The sequence below is a fragment of the Asparagus officinalis genome, chromosome 7 (assembly GCF_001876935.1).
Source record: "Asparagus officinalis chromosome 7, Aspof.V1, whole genome shotgun sequence".
Lineage (NCBI taxonomy): Eukaryota > Viridiplantae > Streptophyta > Magnoliopsida > Asparagales > Asparagaceae > Asparagus > Asparagus officinalis.
In genome coordinates, this window is record NC_033800.1 from 58,333,183 (window position 1) to 58,357,615 (window position 24,433).

General features: G+C 34.5%; 1 protein-coding gene across 1 annotated transcript; it reads left to right on the plus strand.

The window, feature by feature from the left end:
* Window positions 467–24,180, plus strand: LOC109851055. The gene is given in 28 exon segments (XM_020421170.1): window positions 467–597; window positions 1,198–1,254; window positions 1,331–1,506; window positions 1,576–1,640; window positions 1,780–2,092; window positions 5,036–5,102; window positions 5,265–5,418; window positions 6,437–6,604; window positions 6,680–6,790; window positions 6,927–7,136; window positions 7,252–7,353; window positions 10,419–10,649; window positions 12,445–12,519; window positions 13,360–13,431; window positions 14,299–14,484; window positions 14,601–14,759; window positions 14,936–15,028; window positions 16,243–16,314; window positions 17,721–17,838; window positions 18,518–18,696; window positions 19,867–19,948; window positions 21,454–21,564; window positions 21,654–21,760; window positions 22,490–22,567; window positions 22,645–22,669; window positions 22,671–22,690; window positions 23,046–23,141; window positions 23,664–24,180. Coding segments are annotated over 27 exon segments (3,240 nt in total). The 5' UTR covers window positions 467–597; window positions 1,198–1,246; the 3' UTR covers window positions 23,826–24,180.

Here is a 24,433-nt window from a genome sequence, read left to right on the forward strand (position 1 = left end):
TCTATTTTCTTATTTTAAAGAATGAACCAAACAAAAGAAAATAACATATTACAAGAAATAAGTTTCTTATAATTCATTTCCTTATTTTTTTGGCCAATCAAACAACATCAAAACAAGTTTTCTTAAAAAATCACTCACATCATCCTATAATAAGATGACAACTCATCTCATCCCATCTCCATTTTTTTGATTTTATTCTTTTTTTTAGCAAACCAAACACTCTCAAAACATTTCTTCTTAGAAATAGTTTTCAATTTCTTTGATTTCCCAATTTTTTTTAAGGCAAACAAACAGACCCTAAACCCCAAATCTGATCCGTGAACTATCCCCACCTAAAATCTAATCCACTCCCACATTATTCTACGAGTACAGCTAGCATTACAGAGTAGCCTGATATCCTCACTCCTATTTCCTAATTCCACCTCTCTCAGGGCGGCGCGCACGTTAGAAAAGTCATTCTATTCAGCGCCCGCTCTCTCTCCACTTACCATTTTCTCACCCTTTTCCTTCCCCATTTCTCCATTCTCCTCATTTTCTTCCGATTTCCAAAAATAGTAATACCAAAGATCCAATATTTGATGCGCTGCATCGCGAGAGGTACTTTATTAAATCAAATTTCCAACTGTTTGATCTCATTTGTTCTCTACTTTGACTAGCTCCCTGTAACGGATTGCTAGATTTGCTCTTTCATTGGTAAAGTTTTCTGTTTTTTATTGAATTTGTTGTTTTCTTTAGTTGTAATACTTTGTTAGGATTAAAGTGTTAGAAAACCGCTGCTTTTGAGATTATTTTGGAGGAGTTTATTGAGTTTTATCGCTATTTTACGAGCTCTTGGGTTGTGAGTTGCGTTTTGACAAGCTAGGGTTTGTAAAAATTGCTGCTTTGAGCTTCTTATGGTTTCCATTATAGTACTGTTGCCTGCATTGTGAGGCATTGCTTTGATTTTTCGTAAAGTTTTAGAGGAGATTTAATTTGTGCACATAACCTGCTCTGGGTTATCTTTACAATCAAAAGTTGATATTTATTGATTTCTTTAGTTGTAATATGCTCGGTTAGGATTGAATTGCTGATGAAAGTGCTCTGTTTGAGGTTATTTTGTGGGGAATTTCTTTATTGTCATGGTTATTTTACAAGATCTCGGGTTGTGAATTGGCATTTTGACAACCTAGGACTTAAATTGTTATTTGACTGGTGCAGAATCTTTGGGAGCTAACTTATTCGAGTGAAAACAGCTTATACAGCATCCATGGAAGAGTAAATACACTCTAAAAGCTAGCTTATTTGTTTCTGCTTTTAACTCATTAGTTCTAATATTTTCCACCGTTTTCAGGGAAAATGTTTTCCAGTTTCTCCAACACTATCGAAGAGACCGACATGTACTCCTTAATTATATTCTCTCGGGTAACTTAATTAAGAAAGTTGTAATGCCACCTGGAGCAGTTTCACTGGATGATGTGGATATAGATCAAGTCAGTGTCGATTATGTTCTTAATTGTGTGCGGAAAGGTAATGAAATTTTCTTTTCTGTTTTACACTCATGGAGTTGGAATTTACGCGTGCCCTTTGGTAATGTAGGTGAAGAACTTGATCTCTCAGAAGCCATTAGGCTGTATCATGATAGCCTTGAGTACCCTTCTGTGGTAAGATACAATATTACAGCGTGTTTATCAAGAATCTTTTGTGGCATAAACAACTATAGACTGGACTACAAAACCAATAGTTAAGGTATTACAGTGGATGGAGGGAGGTGCACTAACTTATTTTCAATTTTTTTTATAGGCCAGTACAGCATCTAGGGAAGAGTTCTTTTTAGTTACAAATCCTGAATCATCAGGCTCAGCCCCAGCTCGTGCACCTCCACCAATTCCTGATTCTGCACCAATTCCTATCTCCACACCAATTATTTCAGCAGCCCCTGTCATGCCAGTCTTATCAAAATCAGAGTCCTTCCATTCTCAAGAAGATGAAGAGTTATCCATAGACGATATTGATGATTTTGAAGATGAAGAAGAAGTCAATAGCATCAGGGCATCGCGAAGACAGTCAAATGATGCTAGTGCTCTCTCATTAGGATTGCCTTTGTTTGAAACAGGTAAATTTTGATTAGGAAGACCCAGTAAATGCTTATGTAGCCTAACTATTTAAGTTTTGATAACTGCCAATGTCCTATGCCATCAAACCCAAAGAAGAATCTAAAAATTTGTCCATGGGAATCAGGGTACAAAAGAATAATAATCTGAACGTGTCTCAAATATCCTCAAACCTTAAGCAGGACATAAATCATCATGGATTACCAATCTATCATCCTGCAGATACCCCTTATAGCTGTCCTTTTGGTGTTTTGACTGACAATTATCAACTAACTAGTTATCTCTTTGCTGGTCAGATAGCTAGAAATATTTCAATTACTTTAACCATCAAGAATGATAGGGGAAGCTAATGACACATTAATACTTTAACTAACGGAGAAATCTTGGGCCAAACCCCTTAATTGAAGTAATTCGGTGCTATACAAGTCAGTGGGAAAGTTGTGAGCCATTTTGTTCATGGAGCCCTCTTTTAGACCAGTATGGTGTTTGTTTCTCAACTACCTAAGAGAAGGTTTAAGCCTTGGGGATTTCATTGTTAATGGAATTAGTTTGATTTGTTTTGGCGGTGGATCTGAACCAAACAATGTTGTGGAAAGTACAGTGGAGCAAAGAGGTTGGGTATCCTTTAGGCGTTTATGGGCTTTAGCTGGGGTTATAATATTATCAAAAAGTGCAAGGAAATTTCAACATAAATATAAAGCTAAGGTAACAAAAATAAAAGAGAATAGAAAAATGGAAAATTAAGAAAATATAATATAGGAGAAACTCTAGATGGTTCAAAATTAGTAAAAAATGGTAAATAATGCACTGGAATCATCACAAAGACATGTAATAAAAATTTTAATATCTAAGAAAATAATTCTAGAAAGTAACAACAAATATGTGCTTATTAAGACTTAGTTATTCAAGTAAAGATACTATGCAAGAATTAAAAATGCTCATTACAAGGATCAAGAAGATAAATTTAAGTACCAAAATATGTTGTGTCAAATCTAAACATGCTGATACAAAAGGAATGCATTGAAGCCTGAAATTGATGAACTTTTCCAAAGACCATTTTGAATGCTAGGACAAGTAATGTCAGTGATGTCATGTCACGCGCATTTCATGTGATCTTCGTTGTAGATTTAAAGTTGCATCATTAAGGACTGTAGGAAATCCAGGGGTATTGAATGTCTGTATGCAAGTTGAATGGCTGCATTTCTAGATATAGTCGTGGGATATCATATGCAAATTTACCATTTCTTTAAGATTGTTTAAGTAAATCCTGCAGTTCTTGTTATCTAAATCACTGATCTCCTCAGTCATATTATCCATTTCTGTTATATGTTTCTTCAATATTCTCTTGTTCCCTTTTGGCATTAACTGCAATGTTTCTGCTCCTACTTTGGGGATATGGAGAAGAGTAACTGCATTTAATGGATCTTTTTGTAACATAAGTATCTAATAGTGGTGTCATTCTTCCATGATTGCTCACACTGAAGTAAGAACTGCTAGGTCCATCAACCTTTTTGAATTAGACTTGCTGGGCCCATGCAAACTTGCAGGGGAAGGTTGATTCCTTCTGTGCTGTAGCCAGTATGTGAAATAACAACACACATAATTAGGTTTTCCATGGTTAGATCAACATTTTTATGTAAAATTTTCCTCTGCTATATATGTTTTTGTTTTTGTTTTTGTTTTGGTTTAACGGGGGAACTTACCCACAATTGTTCAGACCATGGGTATCAAACCCTTGAGCAGGGCTAAGGGGCACCCGCCAATACAGGGCCTTGGGTATTCCAGGAAATTAAATTCCTGGTTGGTGCTCCCCAGTAAAGTCGCACCTAAGACATTGACCTATTACTTATAGGCAGCTTACCAACTCAGCTAGACGCTCTTGGGTTTCTCCTGCTATATTATTGAGCCTGCATTTGTAGTTTAAACATTCATCATTATCTATAAACATCATGTTAAATGCACTCAGCATACGTATATGGAATTTGTTTACTTATGTGCTGAATCACAAGCTATTTTCGGTATGCTATAACATGGGAATGTTCAAAAGAAAGAGAGATAACTCAACCAATGTTTTCTCATTCTGGTTACTTGATAGCACTATGCTATATAGCACAAATCTTCCATTGTAAAGACATGTCATGCTCCATGCATTCTGGACGGTCATATCATGTTTATTTATTTTTTATTTTTGAGACATTCATGTGTCCATTTCAGTGTATTCAAAATATTCACATCTGTGCAACATAGGTTCTAGGGGCAATATCACGAGTTACAGCAAAATCTCGAAACTAACAAATCGATCAAAGCCCAAGCATAAAAATATTGAGAAAGGAGGATATGAAAAAGACATGAAAACTGATGTGGTTCAGCTTCTGGCATGTGTCCATTTGTGGGGGAGTAGATTATGACTATTCACAAATCAAAGTATGTGGTGAAATATCTTTCAAATCCTAATTTCAGATACCACCAAATCTCACATGTTTTAAAAAAGATTTCTTCTCTCATATACATAATCCAACATGAAGCATAAATACAGATACAACACTCTATATATACAAAAATTTCTCCTTTAAGATTCTACTTTTGCATCATGTTCTGTGTCATCAGATAGATCGAAATCTACCCAAGATATACATAAAAGAAGCCCGCATTAGATTCTGTATTTCAAGAGACTCTGTTATATTTATGTCATAAATTTGGAACAAAGAAAACTGGGGTAACTAAGATGCTCATATTGGGATAGTTTTGACTCTCTTTATGAACATTTACTTAGTGACTTGAGGAGCATAATCCCAGTGCTTTTATTATGGTACTTTAATATTTTAATACTTGTCTGCAATTGAAGCTTCATATGAATTCTTCTGTGATATATGTTTTCCTGAAGAGCTTTTATAAAAACAAACAATCAAGATAAGGATATTGATACGATTATTTTCTGATTCCAGGTATCACAGATGATGATCTTCGTGAAACTGCCTATGAAATTCTTGTGGCTGCTGCAGGGGCTTCCGGGTATGAATTTGACATCCATGATGAGTAACCTATATACGTAATTTTACACTTACTATGAATTCGGTGTTCAATGAATTATGCACATGTCGATGGAATATAGGCGGATGTGTTTAGCCGTCTTATAGTTTTCATCCATTTTCTGATATATTTATTCATGTGTAGGGGTCTCATAGTGCCAACCAAAGAAAAGAAGAAAGAGAAGAAATCTAGGTTTATAAAGAAGCTCGCTCGTAGCAAGAGTGATAGTATCACTTCCCAATCCCAGCGCACTCCTGGTTTGGTTGGTTTATTGGAGATAATGAGGGCACAACTGGAGGCATGCTTCTTATCTCTGTTCCTCCTATGGCTTTCCTTTATGAAGTTCTATTTAGATTATGCAATGATCGAGGACCTAGGTAGCACATATACATGGATACAGGTGCGGGTGTGGACGAGGACACAGGACACAGAGAATATGAATATGTAAAAGGCAGGATACGGGGACACGGATACACACAAACACATACATACACATGCATATATACATACACATGCATATGCATGTATTTATATAATATTTACATTAGATTGAATATTGAATTAAAACACCTAACATTTGTATGTTGCTTTTACTATCTATATTAAGAATCAAGTTAAATAAAACTTAGAATTAAGGTTTAACAACAAAAGTTTAATTTTGATCGCATGGGATGAGATGAATATTTTTCAAATCTGTTAAGTAATGGCTTCCGGTTTTTAAAACCTATTCGTTTTGAGTTTGATATACCAAAGAAACTAGTTTAGGGTTATAATTATTGAGGAAGTCGCGTTTGCTTCAAACCATACGTGTCCATGACATGTCCGTGGTGAATCCGGGTCTGACATGTGTCCGACACGGATACGGCACCCAAAACGAAGTGTCTAGGTAACCTAGTCGAGGACACACCTATGCATCATGGTGATTTCAATTTGTAATTTTAGAATAGTAGGATTTATGCTGAGATTAACTATTAAAACAGTATGAACTCTATTTAATTGCTATATTGGTGTCCTCGAAATAAGCAAGCTTTTTCACCTAAGTAACATCATAATACTTCCATGAGCATTAGCGCAACCATGAAGACTTGTTCCACCTGTTTTCAGTTAGCAGCACAAACACTTCTGTTAAATTAAAGTGTCATTTAATAACTTATTTTACGAGTCATCTTGTTGAGGGTTCACCTTTACCAGCTTCATATGATACTTGTTGATTTGGAGAAACTTCTATATTCCACCATAAAATTTGTTTTTGATATACACATATCTTGGATTAACTGTTGGCAACCAATTTTTTGTCATTATTTTTTTTTCTCTAGATTTCAGAAGCCATGGATATTAGGACAAGGCAGGGATTGCTTAATGCTCTTGTAGGTAAAGTGGGGAAACGAATGGATAATCTCTTGGTTCCACTAGAGTTGTTATGTTGTGTTTCTCGAACAGAGTTCTCTGACAAGAAAGCTTACCTACGGTGGCAAAAGAGGCAGGCAAGTTGTCACTGTGCTTTTATAATTTTGTATTTCCATACTATACTCATATACATAGTATTCTTGTTCTTTCAGCTAAATATACTGGAAGAAGGGCTTGTAAACTATCCTGCAGTTGGATTTGGAGAATCAGGACGCAAAGCAAATGAATTGAGGATTCTGCTTAGAAAAATTGAAGACTCTGAGGTACATGCCATTTAACTTGGTACAGTAATATTACTTTCTCTTTTCAAGTTTTGTTTTTTGGTTGATATTTATTTTAACTCGTAAGCCTGCCGAAACATTGTTTGTGATTTACTTATTATATTATTATCCTTTGTAGTGTCTTCCACCTTCGGCTGGCGAGGTTCAGCGGACAGAGTGCCTGAGATCACTCAGAGAGATTGCACTCTCACTTGCTGAGAGGCCAGCTCGCGGTGATCTAACCGGTGAAGTATGCCACTGGGCTGATGGCTATCACCTTAATGTAAAACTGTATGAGAAAATGCTCAGCAGCGTTTTTGATGTATTGGATGAGGGAAAGCTTATGGAGGTAGCTATTTACCTTTCATATATTTTGTTTTTGAATTTTGTAAATTATTCCAAACTAAACGTTACTACACATTCATGATAACAAGCTGGTTCTTATGTTACCCCTATCATTCCAGGAGGTTGAAGAAATCATTGAGCTTCTGAAGTCAACTTGGCGAATTTTAGGAATAACAGAGACCATGCATGACACATGCTATGCATGGGTATTGTTTCGACAGGTGAAGATAATATACAAAACTTTTACTATGCCGATTTTTACCTTTAGAATCTATCCCAGCCATGTTAGATCACGAGACGCAAACTGCTGTGCTTATAAGCCAATTGATCTCATCCCAGCAAGGTCTGATCATAAGTGGCAAATACTCATACTTATAAGGCATATGATCTCGTCCCTGCCAGGTGGATTACTGCCGACAGATCCCAGTAACTGCTAAGCTAGTTAACCTCATCTTGATTTCAAATGGCAAGCTCATAAGCTATGTAGAATGGGTACTTCTATCATGAAACCGTACCCGTGCCTGTATCAGACACTGACAGTTCATTGAAAAGGTGTACTCAATTATGTAATGCTTTTCCTAATTTAAATCACTTGTCATACACTTTTTGGACAAATATCATACACTTCAATTACACTTTTTATGACTCCTCGGACACAGGTCGACTACATTTCAATCCATACCCAGTTCAAAACTATGATTTTAAAGAGTATTTTGGGTATCAGGTGTAAAAATGAGTGGTTTACTGATTTATAATCTACATAACTAAAGAAATACAAATAACAGTCGAAAATTCAATTCTCATAACACTAGAATGAAAAAACAATAATGATTTCATGTACACACGTATATATATATATATATATATATATATATATATATATACATAAATATATACATATATGTACTTATATATATATATATATATATACATTTACATAAATATATACATATATGTACATATATACACATATATACATATACATGTATATAAATCTATATATGTATTTGTGTATACACACATATGTACACATGTATAAATGTATATACATATATATGTGTATATGTGCGTTTGTGCTTGGTAATGAGGTGGCTCATTCACATCCACTCATTCAAATGGTCCCCACTTGAAAATGACCACCCTTTAATTATCCAACCCATGTAAGGAGTGAGTGGATGGGAATGAGCTACCTCATTATCAAGCACAAAATTTGTGCTTGGTACCAAACATATCCATCCTTGAAAATGCGTGTCTATACCTCACCTTATACGAGTTTGCCATCCTGTACCTGTGGAACAGAGGCTTTAAGCCAGTCGACTTGGTCCCACTCGGTTTAATCACAAGTGGCAGAGCTCCATGCTCGTAATATGTCATCCCAACCGAAAAACAAGTGGTTACCCAAGCTTGTAAGCTGGTTTACCTGTTCACTACAATAATAATGATGACTGTGAATGCCCCAACAATAAAAGTTTTAAGAAGGTTAACTTTTATTGACAATTCATAACTAATATACATTGTGTTCATAAGATACATATACAACTTATTACTTAGTTAAATATACAAATGTTGTCGACAAACCCCGTCAAGTTATGCCACCACCTTAGCACATTAGGGAATGATCTTACCAGAAAACAGTTGTACGCGAATGCCATACCCTGGAGGTAAGCTACCAATGAGTTGGGCTTCTTCATGCGCAACATCAAAGTCATGCTCTCTTGCATGGTGACTTGAGCATCATATCTGATGGAGTAAACCTCTAAGCTGGTATTAGCTCACTATTACTCATAATTTTTTAATATAAAAACTACTGCACTCCTAATCAAACTATTTAAAGAAAATCTATGACGGATCGAACAATAAATGCCATAATGAAGTCATCCATTACCAAATCATTGGTATGTACTTAAGAAACTTTTCATTAAAGTAGTGCTTTTCAGCCCTGAAATTATGTAGAAGCATAAATAGAGAGAAGAAGAAAGAGAGTGCAACCTACATCTCGTCCTTAGAGGATGAAGTTCCTTCTTATTACGAAGAGTGCAAGGGATCATACTACTGCATCTATCAAGGACCTGGGCTTAAGAGCACTCATCCATGACAAGACAGGAACCCTGTCTGGGTGCTATAACTCGCAGATCATCACGAATGCAAGGTATCAATAGTGGGGGGTCTTCAACGCAAGGTCATGAAGGCAGCACTTAAAAGCCATAAGGACAATCTTCTCGTGAAGCAGAAATCTATTGTGATGTAGCTTGTTGTTTTCTTATTTTAAGAAGTATTCACATGTTCTGTATACTCAACTTCTAATCTTGGTAAGTTTGGAATATCATATGCCCAAGCCCAACAGTGTATGTAAAGTTTATTTCATTTTACTTGATATTATTGGGCAACTTGGCAATTTTGACTTAGATACAACCGTCAATGATGACATAACAGAAAAAGCCTTCAAACTTCTGGGGCTGGCCGGAAACTACAACCCTTTTGTTTCATCCTGCTTCTTTTGGACCATCTCCTCTATTAGATTATCAGCTAGTATATGTCGCTTCTACCGCTTCTGTCATTTGCTTTTTCAGGCTTTCCTATAGTTCTAATTGTATTTGACAACTCCTATTGCTGTGAACTAGCACACTTACTGATTTCCATTGCTTCTGTCATTTGTTTCTTCAGACTTTCCTATACCACCTCAGTTGGATCTCCCATATTTTGTCCTCAATAATAATATACGAGTAACTTTTTTATGGTTGCACCCTGTTAATGTTCTACATCTTGGTTTATTTCTTGTCATCCATCTCATCTTTCTCATTGCAACGACTCATTTTTTGGAAATGATGTTTTTTCAACTCCCCAGTATCCAAACCATCACGCATTGTTGATGCTCTAGCCATGTCAAGGAATTTTTCCTTCAATTTCTTGAGTAATTGTTATGTTTATCCTCATCATTGTTAGTCGACCTTGACTATTTGTTCACCTTTCCTTTTTGGATGATATCCTCTTTTAGGTGACTATATATTTTTCATCTTCATGGAAAAGCTCTGCTGATTGTTTATCCATTTGATTGTTGGTGACAACTGACAAGAGCTTCCAGGCTATTTATTTGTGGCAGCTCCCTCTAATTAAAGTTCGTCTCTTTCTGACTAGGATTCAGATTTTAGGGTTTATGCATATTTCCGCTGTATTGTTTCATGTCTGCTTTATCTCAGTAACTTATATTAATTTCTGAATAAAGGTATACTACTCATAATTAGTATTGCTCTATGAATGCCTTAACATAATTTTTTGCTGGTATCAGTTTGTAGTTACAGGCGAACAAGCGCTCCTTCAAATTGTAATTGAGCAGTTGCGAAAAGTACCGTTGAAGGAACAACGTAGTTCACAAGAACGAATAAAGTTGAAAAGTCTTCATTGCTTAGTCAAAGGTGAACATGGCTCTCAAGATTTGAACTTCTTACAGTCTTTTCTATTACCCATTCAGAGGTGGGCTGATAAGAAGCTGGGGGACTACCATTTGCACTTCTCTGAGGTTTTGCTTCTTTGATAACTTGAGCTTATTTCTAACTTTTGTAATCCATATTGCTTGGTTGTATGTTTTATGGTCACTATCATGCTGAATATTCTGTTAGTAATATTATTTAGGATCTGTACAGACATCGAGGCAAGTGCGAAAATTCTCGAAAGTTCTTCATGGGCTGAAATAAGCTCGTGATGGTGTGTGATTATCACATATTTTCTGAGTAGATTACTATAACTGTATTCAAGACAGAAAATGTTAGAAAGAAAATCTTTGCTGGACACCACTAACTTAATGGAGTGCCTAGAAATTGGTGAAATAAGATGTATAATAAGCTAATAACAATCAATTAAAGTAGGTAGGCAAACCTTGTTTATTTTTTTCAGCTATTGCAATTCTTGGGATCAAGTTATTGTTGATGAGAAACTGAAAAACCATGTTCACATGATAATGGCAATTCTCATACAATCAGCTACCTTTTCTATTTCATACTAATTCAACAACCAAGACTGGTAAAGATTTAGAGCTCCTACTTCCTTTTTAATTTTCTTTTCCATGAACTGCCATTCAGTGTAGAAAATTGTGCGTTCCGTAGCGCAAAATAGCGCATAGCGTAACGTAGCGTTGCCCTACCACTACATAGCGCTGGAAAATAGCGCACAGACAATATAACGCACGCTATTTTAGCCATAGCGTACGCTATGTAACGTGTCGTCATGGCACTGCGTAGCTTAAGTTAAATTGATCAATGGCTAGGATTGGTTTTTAAAGAATTCGATGGCTGTGATTGAGTTTAAGTGGGTGGAGCCCACTTTTCATAAGTTAAAGTCACACCTAAAACCCTAAAGTCTTGCTCCCGTCGCCTCCAGAACTTCCAGATCAAAACCCATTACCTCCATCTTCTTCTTCGGTTCTTCCTTCGACTTCAGCTCATCAATTCCTTTGGCTAGCCATCCTCGTCTTCATCCTCATCATCATCTCCGCTGCTCCATCGACTTCGTCATCATCTCCGCTGCTCCATTCGACTTCGTCATCATCTCCGTTGATTGTTAAGGCATACATGGTTGATTTTGTTATGAAATTGTGATGATTTATTGATTTGTGATAGTATTTTTATGATGATATGTTTGAGAATTGCGATGATTATTCATATTATTTGATTTTGAATGTTATGTATCTATAAAATATTTAAATAATAATAAATTATTTAACCTACATTAAGAGTTACGCTATTTTGCATTTTACGTTAACCGGAGGTAAGCGTTACGCTATGAGTTATCGCTATTTTCTTACGTTAACCGGAGGTAAGCGTTACGCTGTGCGTTATCACTATTTTCAACATTGCTGCCATTATATCAAGACGTCTCGCGTACTTTTCTTCTCTAATCTCATAATTTTGTAAGAGCTCTTTGTACCTTATCCACATCTATATAGGATTGTACTTTTCTTGGTTGCTTTTTGAGCTGATCAATGCATATTGAAAACCCTATTGTGTATATGCTGTGATCCTTAGTTAAATTTTATAACTGCACGCTCAACTGAATACTTGATGGTCTCGTGAATAGAAGATGATGGTAGTTGTCAGTTGTTAAAGTTTCTTACCTGATATGAAAACTTGTAAAATCCTCTTCTTATATTTATGTTGGAATTTCATCCTTTTCTTTACAACTGAGACATTTATGTGACTTGTTATTTTGTATCCATTATAAAAAGTTTTCGGTATTTTGTGCTTTCAGCATGCATTCTTGAAACTTCACTGCTAGTTGTACTTCCATTTAATGATGTTAGTTATATTGGTGACTTGCAGGGTCCAACTCTGATGGCTGAGATCGTTAATATCACTATGATTATTCGAAGGATTCTACTTGAAGAAAGTGAAGAGGTTTTTTTGCATCCTTTCGTGGTTTATTGTTTCTTTAAGGACTAATATTTTTGTAAAATGTTTTTTATTTATAAACCCAAGGTCTTACTCTGATTTATTTTTAATCCCATCCACTTTAAAAAATCATCAAAAGTAAGATATCATACTGAATTATTTTTTACCACAGTTTCTGTATCTCATCAATTAGTGTTTTGTTATAGTTTTGTCTAATTTGCTACATTTAAGTTGCTATATGTTGGTGTAAGTTAGTATATTTTGGCTAAGTTGAATATATATATATATATATATATATATATATATATAATATATATATATATATATATATATATATATATATATATCATATATACTCATGAAAATAAGGTTGCCTCACACATATATGTATGTATGTATATAGGGTTTGATAATTATAAGATGGCGGCTCATTTAGCAAGATGAGCTATCAACAGATAAGAGTGATTAGACCCACACCTTTTGATGTGACAAGGGGGTCCTCATCACGTGACTATCTCTCGGCTGTAACAAACTGATGAAATACAGAAACTAGCTTTGATAATAATTTAGTTTGGGCATTTGGGTCTAAGAATGATTTTGAAAGTGGGTGGCTTTAAAAATAAATCAGGGTAAAACTTTGGTTTATAAAAAACAGCCTTCTGTATAACGTGTAGTTTTCTTCGTTTCAGTTGCCTTTTCCACATTTACTTATTTGTTTTTCCATCAGAATTCCTCTTTTACCTTATTATGTGGTTGAAACTGTTTTATTTTATTTTATTTTACCTGATTCCATTATTTTGCAGTTGTATCTATAGAATCGAACTAAATATATGTATTTAAAAGCAGGCAATGATCTCGGCTGAACAAGATCAAATCGATGCATATATCTTGTCTTCTGTCAAAAGTGCCTTTGTGAAGGTCAGTCGTTTAAAGTAAAATCATAGTTTATCTGTAAATTTAGATATATTGAGCTTAATTTCTGGGAGTTGACATCCTGCCCTTGCATTATACTCATTGTTAACTATTTTCATAATCCTAAATCCTTAATTATCTTTGATTTCTTCCTCATTTATTAAATGATTGTTTAAAGAACTATGACAAGTAGTCCCTTTAATGCAGCTGAAACACGATATTGTCATTATCTTTATTAAAAGCACATGATAGTCCCCATAAAATCAGAGTTAAACCTCATAATTGAATAAGGTGATCAACAGATCATGTGGATCATTTTGCTAATTAGTTTCCACTCTCTGAGTCCAGAAAAAGGACTACATAGGTGGTTGTTAGGTTTACCATGAAAGAAAAATGCAAACTGCTGCTGCAGATTAGATAGATCAATAAAAAGCATGGACAATTATTATTATCAACTAGTGGACTGGAGTGTTTGTCCTTGTAAAATTCTGTTGCATGCCCAATCATGTTTGCAATACTTTGTCGGTTTGAAAAATGACATGTATATTAAGGCCTTATTTTTTGATTTATTGAAGAAGGGGTCTGTCTTTTTTCCTGCCTTCAAAAGAGGAACTGTTATGTCATAAATTCGTAAATGTATAATTTAATCCCACCCTGCAGGTCCTCGACCACTGAATGTCCGTGGTGGTTTTATACACTGATACCTTTTTTTGTGCTTGACTTGTCTTGATATAAAAAAAATTGGAAATCAATGCACCCACTGCATGTAGTTCCCTGTATGATATTTAGTTCTGGTTCTGGGGTGGCAATAATTATTAGTTATTTTTTTGATGCAGAAGATCACTAATCTTTTTATTGTTTTTCTGCCTAAAGATCACCCATGGTATTGAGGCTAGGGCAGAGAGAGCACATGAACACATGTTGGCTTCTCTTGCAGAAGAGACCAAAAAACTTATGAAGAAAGATTCAACCATGTTCACGCCAATTTTATCTCGATGGCATCAGCAGGCAGCAGCTGTTTCTGCCTCACTTCTCCATAAGCTTTATGGTCACAAGCTGGTCAGTTCATATCACTTAGTGCTACACACTAATTACGCTTCTTTTCAGTTTCCTTCACCATTATGAACTTGGATTGCTTAGATTTTATGGGCCTTACTCAAAACATATTTTTACAGAGGCCATTTCTTGATCGCACTGAACATCTTACAGAGGATGCAGTATCTGTGTTTCCAGCAGCTGAAAGCCTTGAACAGTACGTTATTATGGTCATTGCATCAGCATGTGGGGAAGATGGTATTGATGCATACTGCAAACAAAAGTTAACCTTATACCAGGTTTGATAGTGTCTGAAAAATATGTTATAGTCTCATATACTATCTTATTTGAATATTTTATTGTCTAATTTTTCCTGATATTCTTTAAAACCTTGTAAACACTCCTTACCTGATTCTTTGGATTCTCATTGATACCTGTTCTGTTATCTGGAATTCACTATTTCTTACCTTTTTAGGTTGAAAACAAATCTGGCACGTTGGTTTTGCGCTGGGTGAATGCACAATTAGGGCGAATTATTGGGTGGGTTGAACGAGCCGTTTTACAGGAGGTAATATTTTGTATTGCAAGTTCTTGGTATTATTTAAAATATGCTTGATATTCTTCTTATAATTGATCTTTTCTTTGATGCTTTTTTATTGCTTATGTGATCATGCCCTCCATTCAATTTATTATGATGTTTGTGTCGACATGTCGATATGCAAACTCCCATTATGTGTTTCCAGAAAGTTAACGTATGATGCACAAGGTGTTCATCAATTTTATAGAAGATGATATGCCCCATTCTATGTTTTTTTTGGGGGTGGGGGGTTAGGGGTGGGGGGTTGCATACTGGATCACCTTGGCACATTTGCTGCCATATGTTGGGATGTAGGTAGGTGACAAGGTAAAGTGGAAGTGGGAAATAATTGAAGTAAAAGAAAGAGAAATATAAGAATAGAAAGAGAATAGAAAAAGTTCAAAATAAAAAATTCCTGATACTAGTGCCTTTACTGTCATTAGTACTCTTTGTTGCCTCACTCCTACTTTTGAGTAGGGGGTGATCAACAAAGGAGGAAGAGGCTGTTTTCACTCAGTTATGTATTATCATCTTAAGTATTCACATAGCTTTGGTTTGTTTCCAACTATGGAGCGTGAATATGAAAAAGGGGCATGGACATGACATGACTTGGACTGATATTTGTGCTGCTTGTTTGTCAATCACAGTTATCATTCAACTTGCTCTACTATTATAAACTCTGCAAGAAAAAGATCAGTTCAAATGTTTTGATGGTTCTTGACTGACATTTGTGCTGCTTGTTTGTCAATCACAGTTATCATTCAACTTGCTCTGCTATTATAAACTCTGCAAGAAAAAGATCAGTTCAATTGTTTTGATGGTTCTTGACTGACATTTGTGCTGCTTGCTTACCAATCACAATTATCATTCAACTTGCTGTGCTATTATAAACTCTCCAAAAAAAAGTTCAAATGTTTTGATGGTTCTTGTCTCCGTCTCAAGAGAGTACAGTGTGAACTTTCTGACTATCTAGTGATTATCATAGTATCATTAGATTTTAGTGCTCTTACCCTCCATCCTGTCAGTCTTGCTCAAGCTGTATAATGTCTTGAGCAGCTCAGTGAGATGCAATCTTTGTGCTATGTGTATAGATATGTAATGTCTTTGGCGAAGTTTGCTTTTTCTTCTGCACTAAAAATCATCCAGCTGTTATGCCATTTCTTGTGGACTTCTCGAAACTGACATACAATTCAATGTCTTTGCAGATTTGGGATCCAATTTCCCTTCAGCAGCGACATGGGAGTTCAATTGTTGAAGTTTACAGAATTATAGAGGAGGTTTAACTTATATGAATTTGTTTTTTGCATCTCAAATTGCTTGTCCATATGCCTTGAGCGTTAGTTTTTTCTCTTCTGTTGAACTTTCCTTTTATGCCTGTAATCAAGCATTTTTGTATACTTTTACTGATATGAACAATCAATTTTCTTTAAAAAGTTATTAGCTTTCCATAACTTAAAGGAGGGTTATAGAATTAAGAAGTTTCATAGATGCCATTTATGATTTGTTGAGCAGAAACATTCAGGTCATGTATCTTCAAATGACATGATCGACAGGAATAACACAATTTTTCTATAAATTCTTTGCTTGACCTTCATTTTCTAACATGTCATCCCTCAATAGCTTTTGTCCGATTACCCTGCTAGTTGGCATTGGCAATATAATCACCGACATACATCATAATATATATATATATATATATAATATATTATATATATATATAATATATATATATATATATATATATATATATATATATATATATATATATATATATATATAATATATATATATATATATATATATATAATATATATATATATTATATATATATATATATATATATATATATAACATTCGGTCGCACTCAACTGCCCATAAATCAAAGGTCACTACACGGCTGCTTACCCTGTAAACCTGAATGCAGACCAGCTCTGCTCACCTATCTATGGCTTTTTTAATATGTCTACAGGCCTAATACCTTTTTTTATAACAAAATAAAAGCTTCATTAATATGTCTACAGGCCTAATACCTGTTGATTCTGTTGATTCAACTACAAACTTGGTGATACCTAGCTAATTTTCTGGCTTATACATCCTCATATTATAAGGAAATACGGGTATGATATTGGGAGGGACTAATATTCAAACAGAGAACTTTTTAGGGAGCTATGTCCTAAAAACAAAGAAAATGTTACTGGGTAACAACATAGTTAAATTCATTTTAATTCATTGAATGGGTAACCATTTTAGTTTAGTTATCTCAGTGCACATTCAAGTTTCTTGGACGCTCATGATTACTAATATTTTTTCCAAAGAATATTAGTCTAAACATTAAATCAATTGCCTGTAGCATTGGTATGATTATGAACTATCAATATTCTTCGCTGAGTCTTTGTGCTGACTTGTAATGTAATCTTTTGCTTTTTATGGTTGAGAAAGCTATTCGTCAGACAAATCAAAACAGTTGGTGGACTCTGATGATTACTTGTGGTTTTTAAGTTATGAAATATAATTACACTTCATTAGTACCATTAAGTGTTCTATTACATATTTATTCCTCAATAATTCTGTTTCAATATTTTCATAAGTGTGCCTTTCTATGCGAAATTTTGTGAACTGTTAACTTTTCTATATGTAAATTAAATTACAAAGTCATCCAATCTAAGCCTTATTTCAACTGCAGACGGTTGATCAATTTTTTGCTCTTAAAGTGCCGATGAGGGTTGGAGAACTAAATAGCCTTTGTCGTGGCATTGATAACGCATTTCAAGTTTATACTCACCATGTCGTTGAAAAGATAGGTGAGAACAATATTCATTCGTGCATGAGAAATTTTTTTGACCATCTATCACGCACTACACAGCCACAAACACAAATATTGAGTATATTTGTTACAAGTTTTTGCCTCCATCAACATTATTTTATGCTTATGTAAGATATTTATATTTTTATTTGAGTTGCCTTACCTCTGAAGTTCAATCTGCTGCAAAAAACACTACTCTTGAAATTGGAAAGTTTGCTTTTGTATCTACTGTACAGTCTGTACTAAAGATGAGGTTCATCTCATTGCCTTTCGGTCATATGTGATTTATCTTCTTAACTTGTGAGAAGTCCATACTTGTAATGCTGCTCATTTACAGCATTTCCTATTCAGCAATGGCTATGTGTTCTTGAGCTTCTGCTGATGCACATGATAAATACTTGAATATGTTAACTTTTCTTCTATTGTTTCTGCAGTACATAACTGCATTTTCTGTTGCGTTCTGCATAAGTTTCCTGATATAGTAGATAGTGACATTTACATTGATCCATCAACATATTTGAATGTATGTAACTTGACTGCACTTTCTCATAATGATTATGGATTTTCTTCCAACTTTCAACTACAAGTTTATGAGGTATCCTATGATTTCCTTTTGCTCTTTTTTTTTGTGTAAGCTTAAATAATTTTGAACTTCCCAAATGTCCTTGCTTTTGCAGTTGACAAAGAAGATTTGATACCTCAAGTTCCTGTTCTCACTCGATATAGAAAAGAAAGTGGTATCAAGTCGTTTGTGAAGAAGGAAGTAGTAGATTTTAAAGTGACTGATGACAGAAGCTCTAGTCAAATCAATGCTCTTACAGTTCCCAAACTTTGTGTGCGACTGAATACTCTATATGTAAGTTTATTTTAATTTTTAGCTGATTCAGTAACAGGTTTAGTTAGCAACTTTGAACCAAAGCTAGGCTACTCAGACACTTCATTTAGACTCCTGTATCCGTGTCCGACACTTTCCGTATCCGTGTCCAACACTTTCCGTATCCGTGTCCAGCACTCCTTGGACACTTCTTGAATATATCCATACATTTAGTCTGATGTGTACTCAATTATACAACATATGTTTTAGTTTAAAAAACCTGTGATACACTGCTTGAATGTATATTGTACACTTCACCTCAAATTTATGCAACTTATTAGACTCCGAACAGGTTCGTTTTAGCACATTCCTAGTTCATAAGTATGATTTTAAAAGATTGTTTAGGTATACAGTGCAAAAAACTTGCAGTTTTTCAATTTATGATCTACTCAATATAAGAAACATAAATATAGTATAAGGATTTTAGTTCTCATAACATGTGAGTGAAAAACAATATCGATCTCATATAGATTTTTAATTTTGATATGTAACTTATTATAATTTTGTTGTTTCCTGTCTCTGGACCTGTGTCCATGTCTGTGCCTGCACCCGTATCCGTGCAACATAGAACCAAATAAGTACTACATATGTAATTTTATTTAATTCATAATTCATTATTTTTCAAGTTTATTTACCAAACTTGAATCAAACGAATTATTTAGCAACAAATAGTTGTTTAGATCAAATTAGATCAAAACTTGAAAATCAGTTTGTAGTAAAATTAAAATAGAAGGAGCAAGACTTGCATAAATTCTTGAAACCCAAATATGAGAAAGAAATTTAATTGAAACGAAGAAAGACAAATACTACAGCTGAGGGAAATAACCGGAAAACTACACTCGAATAAAGGTGGCGATTGTTCGGGTAGATTCCAGATCAACCCATGTATGTCATATTCCTACCCTACCTGTTTATTCAACTGGTCCTTTACCTTGACCCTATCTGAATTGTTTAATAATCGGGTTATCCATATTTGGTATTTCTGTGTTTGTCCCTCAAATTATCAACATTTTAAATAGGTCCTATGAGAAAATGATATTTGCAATAACTCATACAATTTGTTTAAGTTGGATTATAACATGTTAATTACTTGCCTTTTCTTTCTTGTAATTGTTCATGAACTGATTATATAGGACCTTTCTATGTAAACAGTATGCAATTACTCAGTTGAATAGACTGGAAGACAGCATTAACGAGCGGTGGACAAGGAAAAAACATGAGAATATTAATATTAGTATGTACCTATGCTTCTTCTTCTTTTTTCCTTCTGTTCTACTATTTTTAGTTAAGACAATTACTTCACTTTTAACTACCCAACAAATAGATTTGTCTCAATTTCATGTGAAGGTCAATAGTTTTTCAATGATCCTAGCTTTTTGAGGAAGATTGGTTACAGGAGCTTCAATTCTTTGTATATTCATCTTGAGTTATATGCAAAATGATATGCGTTACATTTTAATTGCATAAATTGGAATTCACAAATTCTCTGGAAGGGAGTGGCAAAACTATGAATAAGAAGGATTATTCGTTTCCAACTTACTCCCTAGGTTAGACGTCTTAAAGAAGATAAAGGCGTAAAGATAAAGGCGTACTGGTGCCAGATAAAGCCTTTTATGTTCTAAGCTACTCTGAGGTACTGACTTTAATACGATGCTGGCTTAAAATGTATATATAAATTTTACCTCTTGGAGGAGATATTTCCTTGGGAATTTGGGATATATGGTGGTTGGTGAAAAAGCTATTTGGCATCTTGTCTTATGCTGAAGCTAGGAACAACTTTGTAGTAAAAATTAATCTATTATTTTGTGTTTGCTTTACTTGGGGAGTGTTTAGTATGTAAAATATTGCTATTGTAACTGCAGCTGTAATTTTGGAAGACAGTTTCTGTTGCAGATGTTAATTTATCTGCAAATGCTACTTGTTGTAATCACAGTTGCAAAAATGATCTTTTTGGTAAATGCTTTGTGAGCAAGGTGGTCACAAGTAATTTTTGCAAAATGTGACTCATTTTTGCAATTACAATTTCAAAAAAGCCACAGTTGTATCGGGAAAACAACTGCAACTACATGCAGTTCTCTTTTGCGAATTCGCAACTTAAAAGTTTTTAGGAAACTAGTCAACTTAGTTGATATTGTCTGTCATAGCCGTATCCGTGTGTGTCCATGTTCTATGTGATTAATATTTGTTGTACTTAACATATTTCATGTTGTGTTATCATACTCTTTTCTCGTGCTCTTGTTTGTTTGCACGACTGGGAAATTTTAATACATAGTCCTCAGCTGTTCATTTTCATTCTGCTGGAGATTGTTTTGCAGAGTATTGTGCTTAAGTTACTATTAAATAAACATCTACCAGCAACAGGAGTAACACATTATGCTAACTGTCTTTTGCTATTTCTTTTATTTATTCTATAGTCTGCAATACCTTTCCCTTAATATATTGAAAGATAGAACAAGAGCCGAGTAGATTATTTGAGAGAGACTATGCTTCTTTTATTTACAGGTTGACACTTACATGTCCTCACCATTTACCATCATTACAACTCTTTATTTTTTGTTTTCATATTTTACTTCCCTAGAAAGGAGATCACTAGTAACTTCAAGAAGCATGGACCTTCAAGGTTCAAAATTTTGATTTGGTTATACTAAATAAAACTTTGACCAAGAACTTGATACAAGCTTCTGTAGGTGTCTAGCATAATATTTAACGTTTTTACTCAACTTCTGAATTTGAATCTAGAACGATCAACAAATGAGAAGTTGAGAAGCTCTGTGTCGATCCAGAAGGATGCATTTGGCGGGAGTAGGAAAGACATAAATGCAGCTATTGATAAAATATGTGAGTTCACAGGTAAGCATTTTCGTTGAATGCAATCCTTGAAATGAAACCATATATGTTAGTTTGTACCCAATTGACTTTATTTTTTTTAATTTCTGCAGGAACAAAGGTCATCTTTTGGGACTTGAGGGAACCATTTATAGACAATCTATACAAACATAGTGTTTCACAGGCTAGGTTGGAGTCACTTATTGAAGCACTTGATGTGGTAAGCTGTGTGTATATATTAAAGACTGCAAATTTACATTAGAAAAAGGGCTGACAGTTTTACTCTAGATGGCTATAGCTTTTTCTGTTTAGTTACATATTTCTTTTCAATGTTAAGTGACTTTTGGCATATTGCCTGTTGTCACAACTCCACTGCCTAAAATTCTTCAATTTAACTCCCGTCTGTTGAGATTAATTCTGAGGGAAACCAGAAACTCAATTCTAGAGCTCTGTTGATCTTTTATATTTATACTAACAGGAATTAAATACATGTTACATATTATTAGGAATATGCTAAACATGTTTTTACCGTATTCCTTTATTCTCTCAATCACATCACTAATATCTCTCAACCATATATTCCTAATAAATTATTCCTAATATGACTATAACATTATAGATCTCCATGATATATGCCTTAACACCATCAAACTGCTGAAGTGCTACAGAGATCTTGAAGTATTTTCAGGACAACTTATGAGTTAATAGGTTATTGTGGCTTTGAAGTACTTGTGAGACTCCTGGCATATATTAATTGTTTATGCGCTGGAAGTTTTTATAAATTCTACCAAAGAGGAATATTCCTCCAAATTATTGCAACTTCAACTAACTGCTATTTTTTTTGACATTCTTTGACTTGATTACAAGTTATTCCCTATTTTTGTATCTTTAATTCTATATTGATCTAGTTCTTAGCATGGATTCTCTTTCATATTGGAGTTGTATACAGGTTTTAAATCAACTTTGTGATGTCATTGTTGAGCCACTCCGGGATCGCATAGTGCAAGGGCTTCTTCAAGCCTCCTTGGTAGGGAACTAAGAGTTGTTAAAAAAACCTCAGTAATCTTGATTTTCTAGGATATTAAATAGTATTTCAAAATGTAGGATGGCCTACTAAGGGTGATACTCAAGCGATCTCGAAAATTTGAAGGTATTTGCTTTGTGGCTTTGTAAATGTTGAATGCATAACTGCAAATACTATTTTTTGTAATTTTACTTTATCTTCTTTGCCATGTAATTAATTTGTTTGTTTTCGGTTGTCTACAGAAAATTTAAAACCTCAATGTTTTTTCTGTCATGATGTTTGTTTGTATTCTATGTTATTTTATTTCTTACTATTTTTAATCTCATTGTAAGATGAGTCGGTTGTGTTTTGGTAAAAATTGGAAACAGTAATGATTTCTATTAAAAATGTGTACAATTAATGTTGAAAACTGGGGTCAAGTGACCTTAGAAGAAACAACATTTTGTGCTGATGTAAGTTTTTTTTCCCTTGTGACTTGCAGGAATTTTTTATATCGGGTGGCGATGGGTTGCCTCGAGGGACCGTTGAAAACTTGGTGGCAAGGGTACGCCCCATTATAAAACTGATCAGCTTTGAGGTATTACATCTGCACTCATTTTATTCCCCACAGTTCAGTCGACCAAAATGGCATGATAATATAAGTCCAAAACACTGGTTGTTAGACAGTACATACATAAGCTAGACAGTACATACATAAGCAGAAGCTATCCAATATATAAGTTTGTGATATGCTGTATATTTAATCAGCTTTGAGGTGTCATATCTGGATTCATCTTAGTTCAAAGTAGTTTGAACAACTAGAATGACATGATTATGTAAGTCTAATCGCTGATTTAAAAAGTCCATACGAGGGCATTAGCTATTTGATAGATGATTATGATACACTGTGATAGGCTCCTGTAGTACTTTTTCTGATTTCCAAACATTAACCAAGCTCTAATATTTTTTTCTCAACAAAGTATACCATCAATCTAAGGTTAACTGACATGTTTAATACAAAGCCGGATTCCTTTATTTTATTATTCTTTTTCATGTTTTTGTAGATGACCTTATAGTTTATGTTGATTAACTACAAAATCGATCACATGATGTTATGCAGACTCGTGTCCTGATCGAAGATTTGAAAGAGGTCACCCAAGGAAACACGAGCAGACTTGGTGCTGATTCAAAAACTCTTCTGAGGGTTTTGTGCCACAGAAATGATTCTGATGCTTCTCAGTTTCTTAAAAAGCAGTTCAAAATACCCAAGTCAGCTGCTTGAAGAATAAAATGCCATGTGCAAAATGAATGTATGCTATTGTAGAAATATCCTTGTATCGATTTTGGGAAGTCATGTAAATACATTAATTTGCAACTAATGTTCAATTTTTTTATTTACTGATAATGTAAACGTCAACTGTGTATTCTCTTTTGTTACTGCTGATGTTCTACAGGAGTACAGGAACCTGTATCTAAATTACGATGTAGCAATATTGAAGTGCTGTTTCCTTAAGTTAATTTTGGCTTTAGGAACATGCTGCGAGAGAGGGGTGGGGGGTGTTATTGTAATTATGAGTCAGAAATTTGTTTATAGGCGAATGTGGTTGGTTATGCAAGGGAATCAAATTTATAACAATGAAAAGTAACCCTAATGTTGTCAATTCTGCTTTATGTGAAGCTTTCTTGCCAGTGAAAATTTTGATGTTCTTGTAGAAATTCAGAAGTTCACGCGTCTTTCTTGCTCCACATTTCTCATATTTGATGATCTGTCGATTATCTTCACGCTATGTACGTGATGCACACTAAGCTGCAGCTTAATCGCAAGTAAGTCTCCTCAAATCCAATGAAGTCATCTTTCTTGCTAATCTTAACACCTTTCTAGAACCCCTA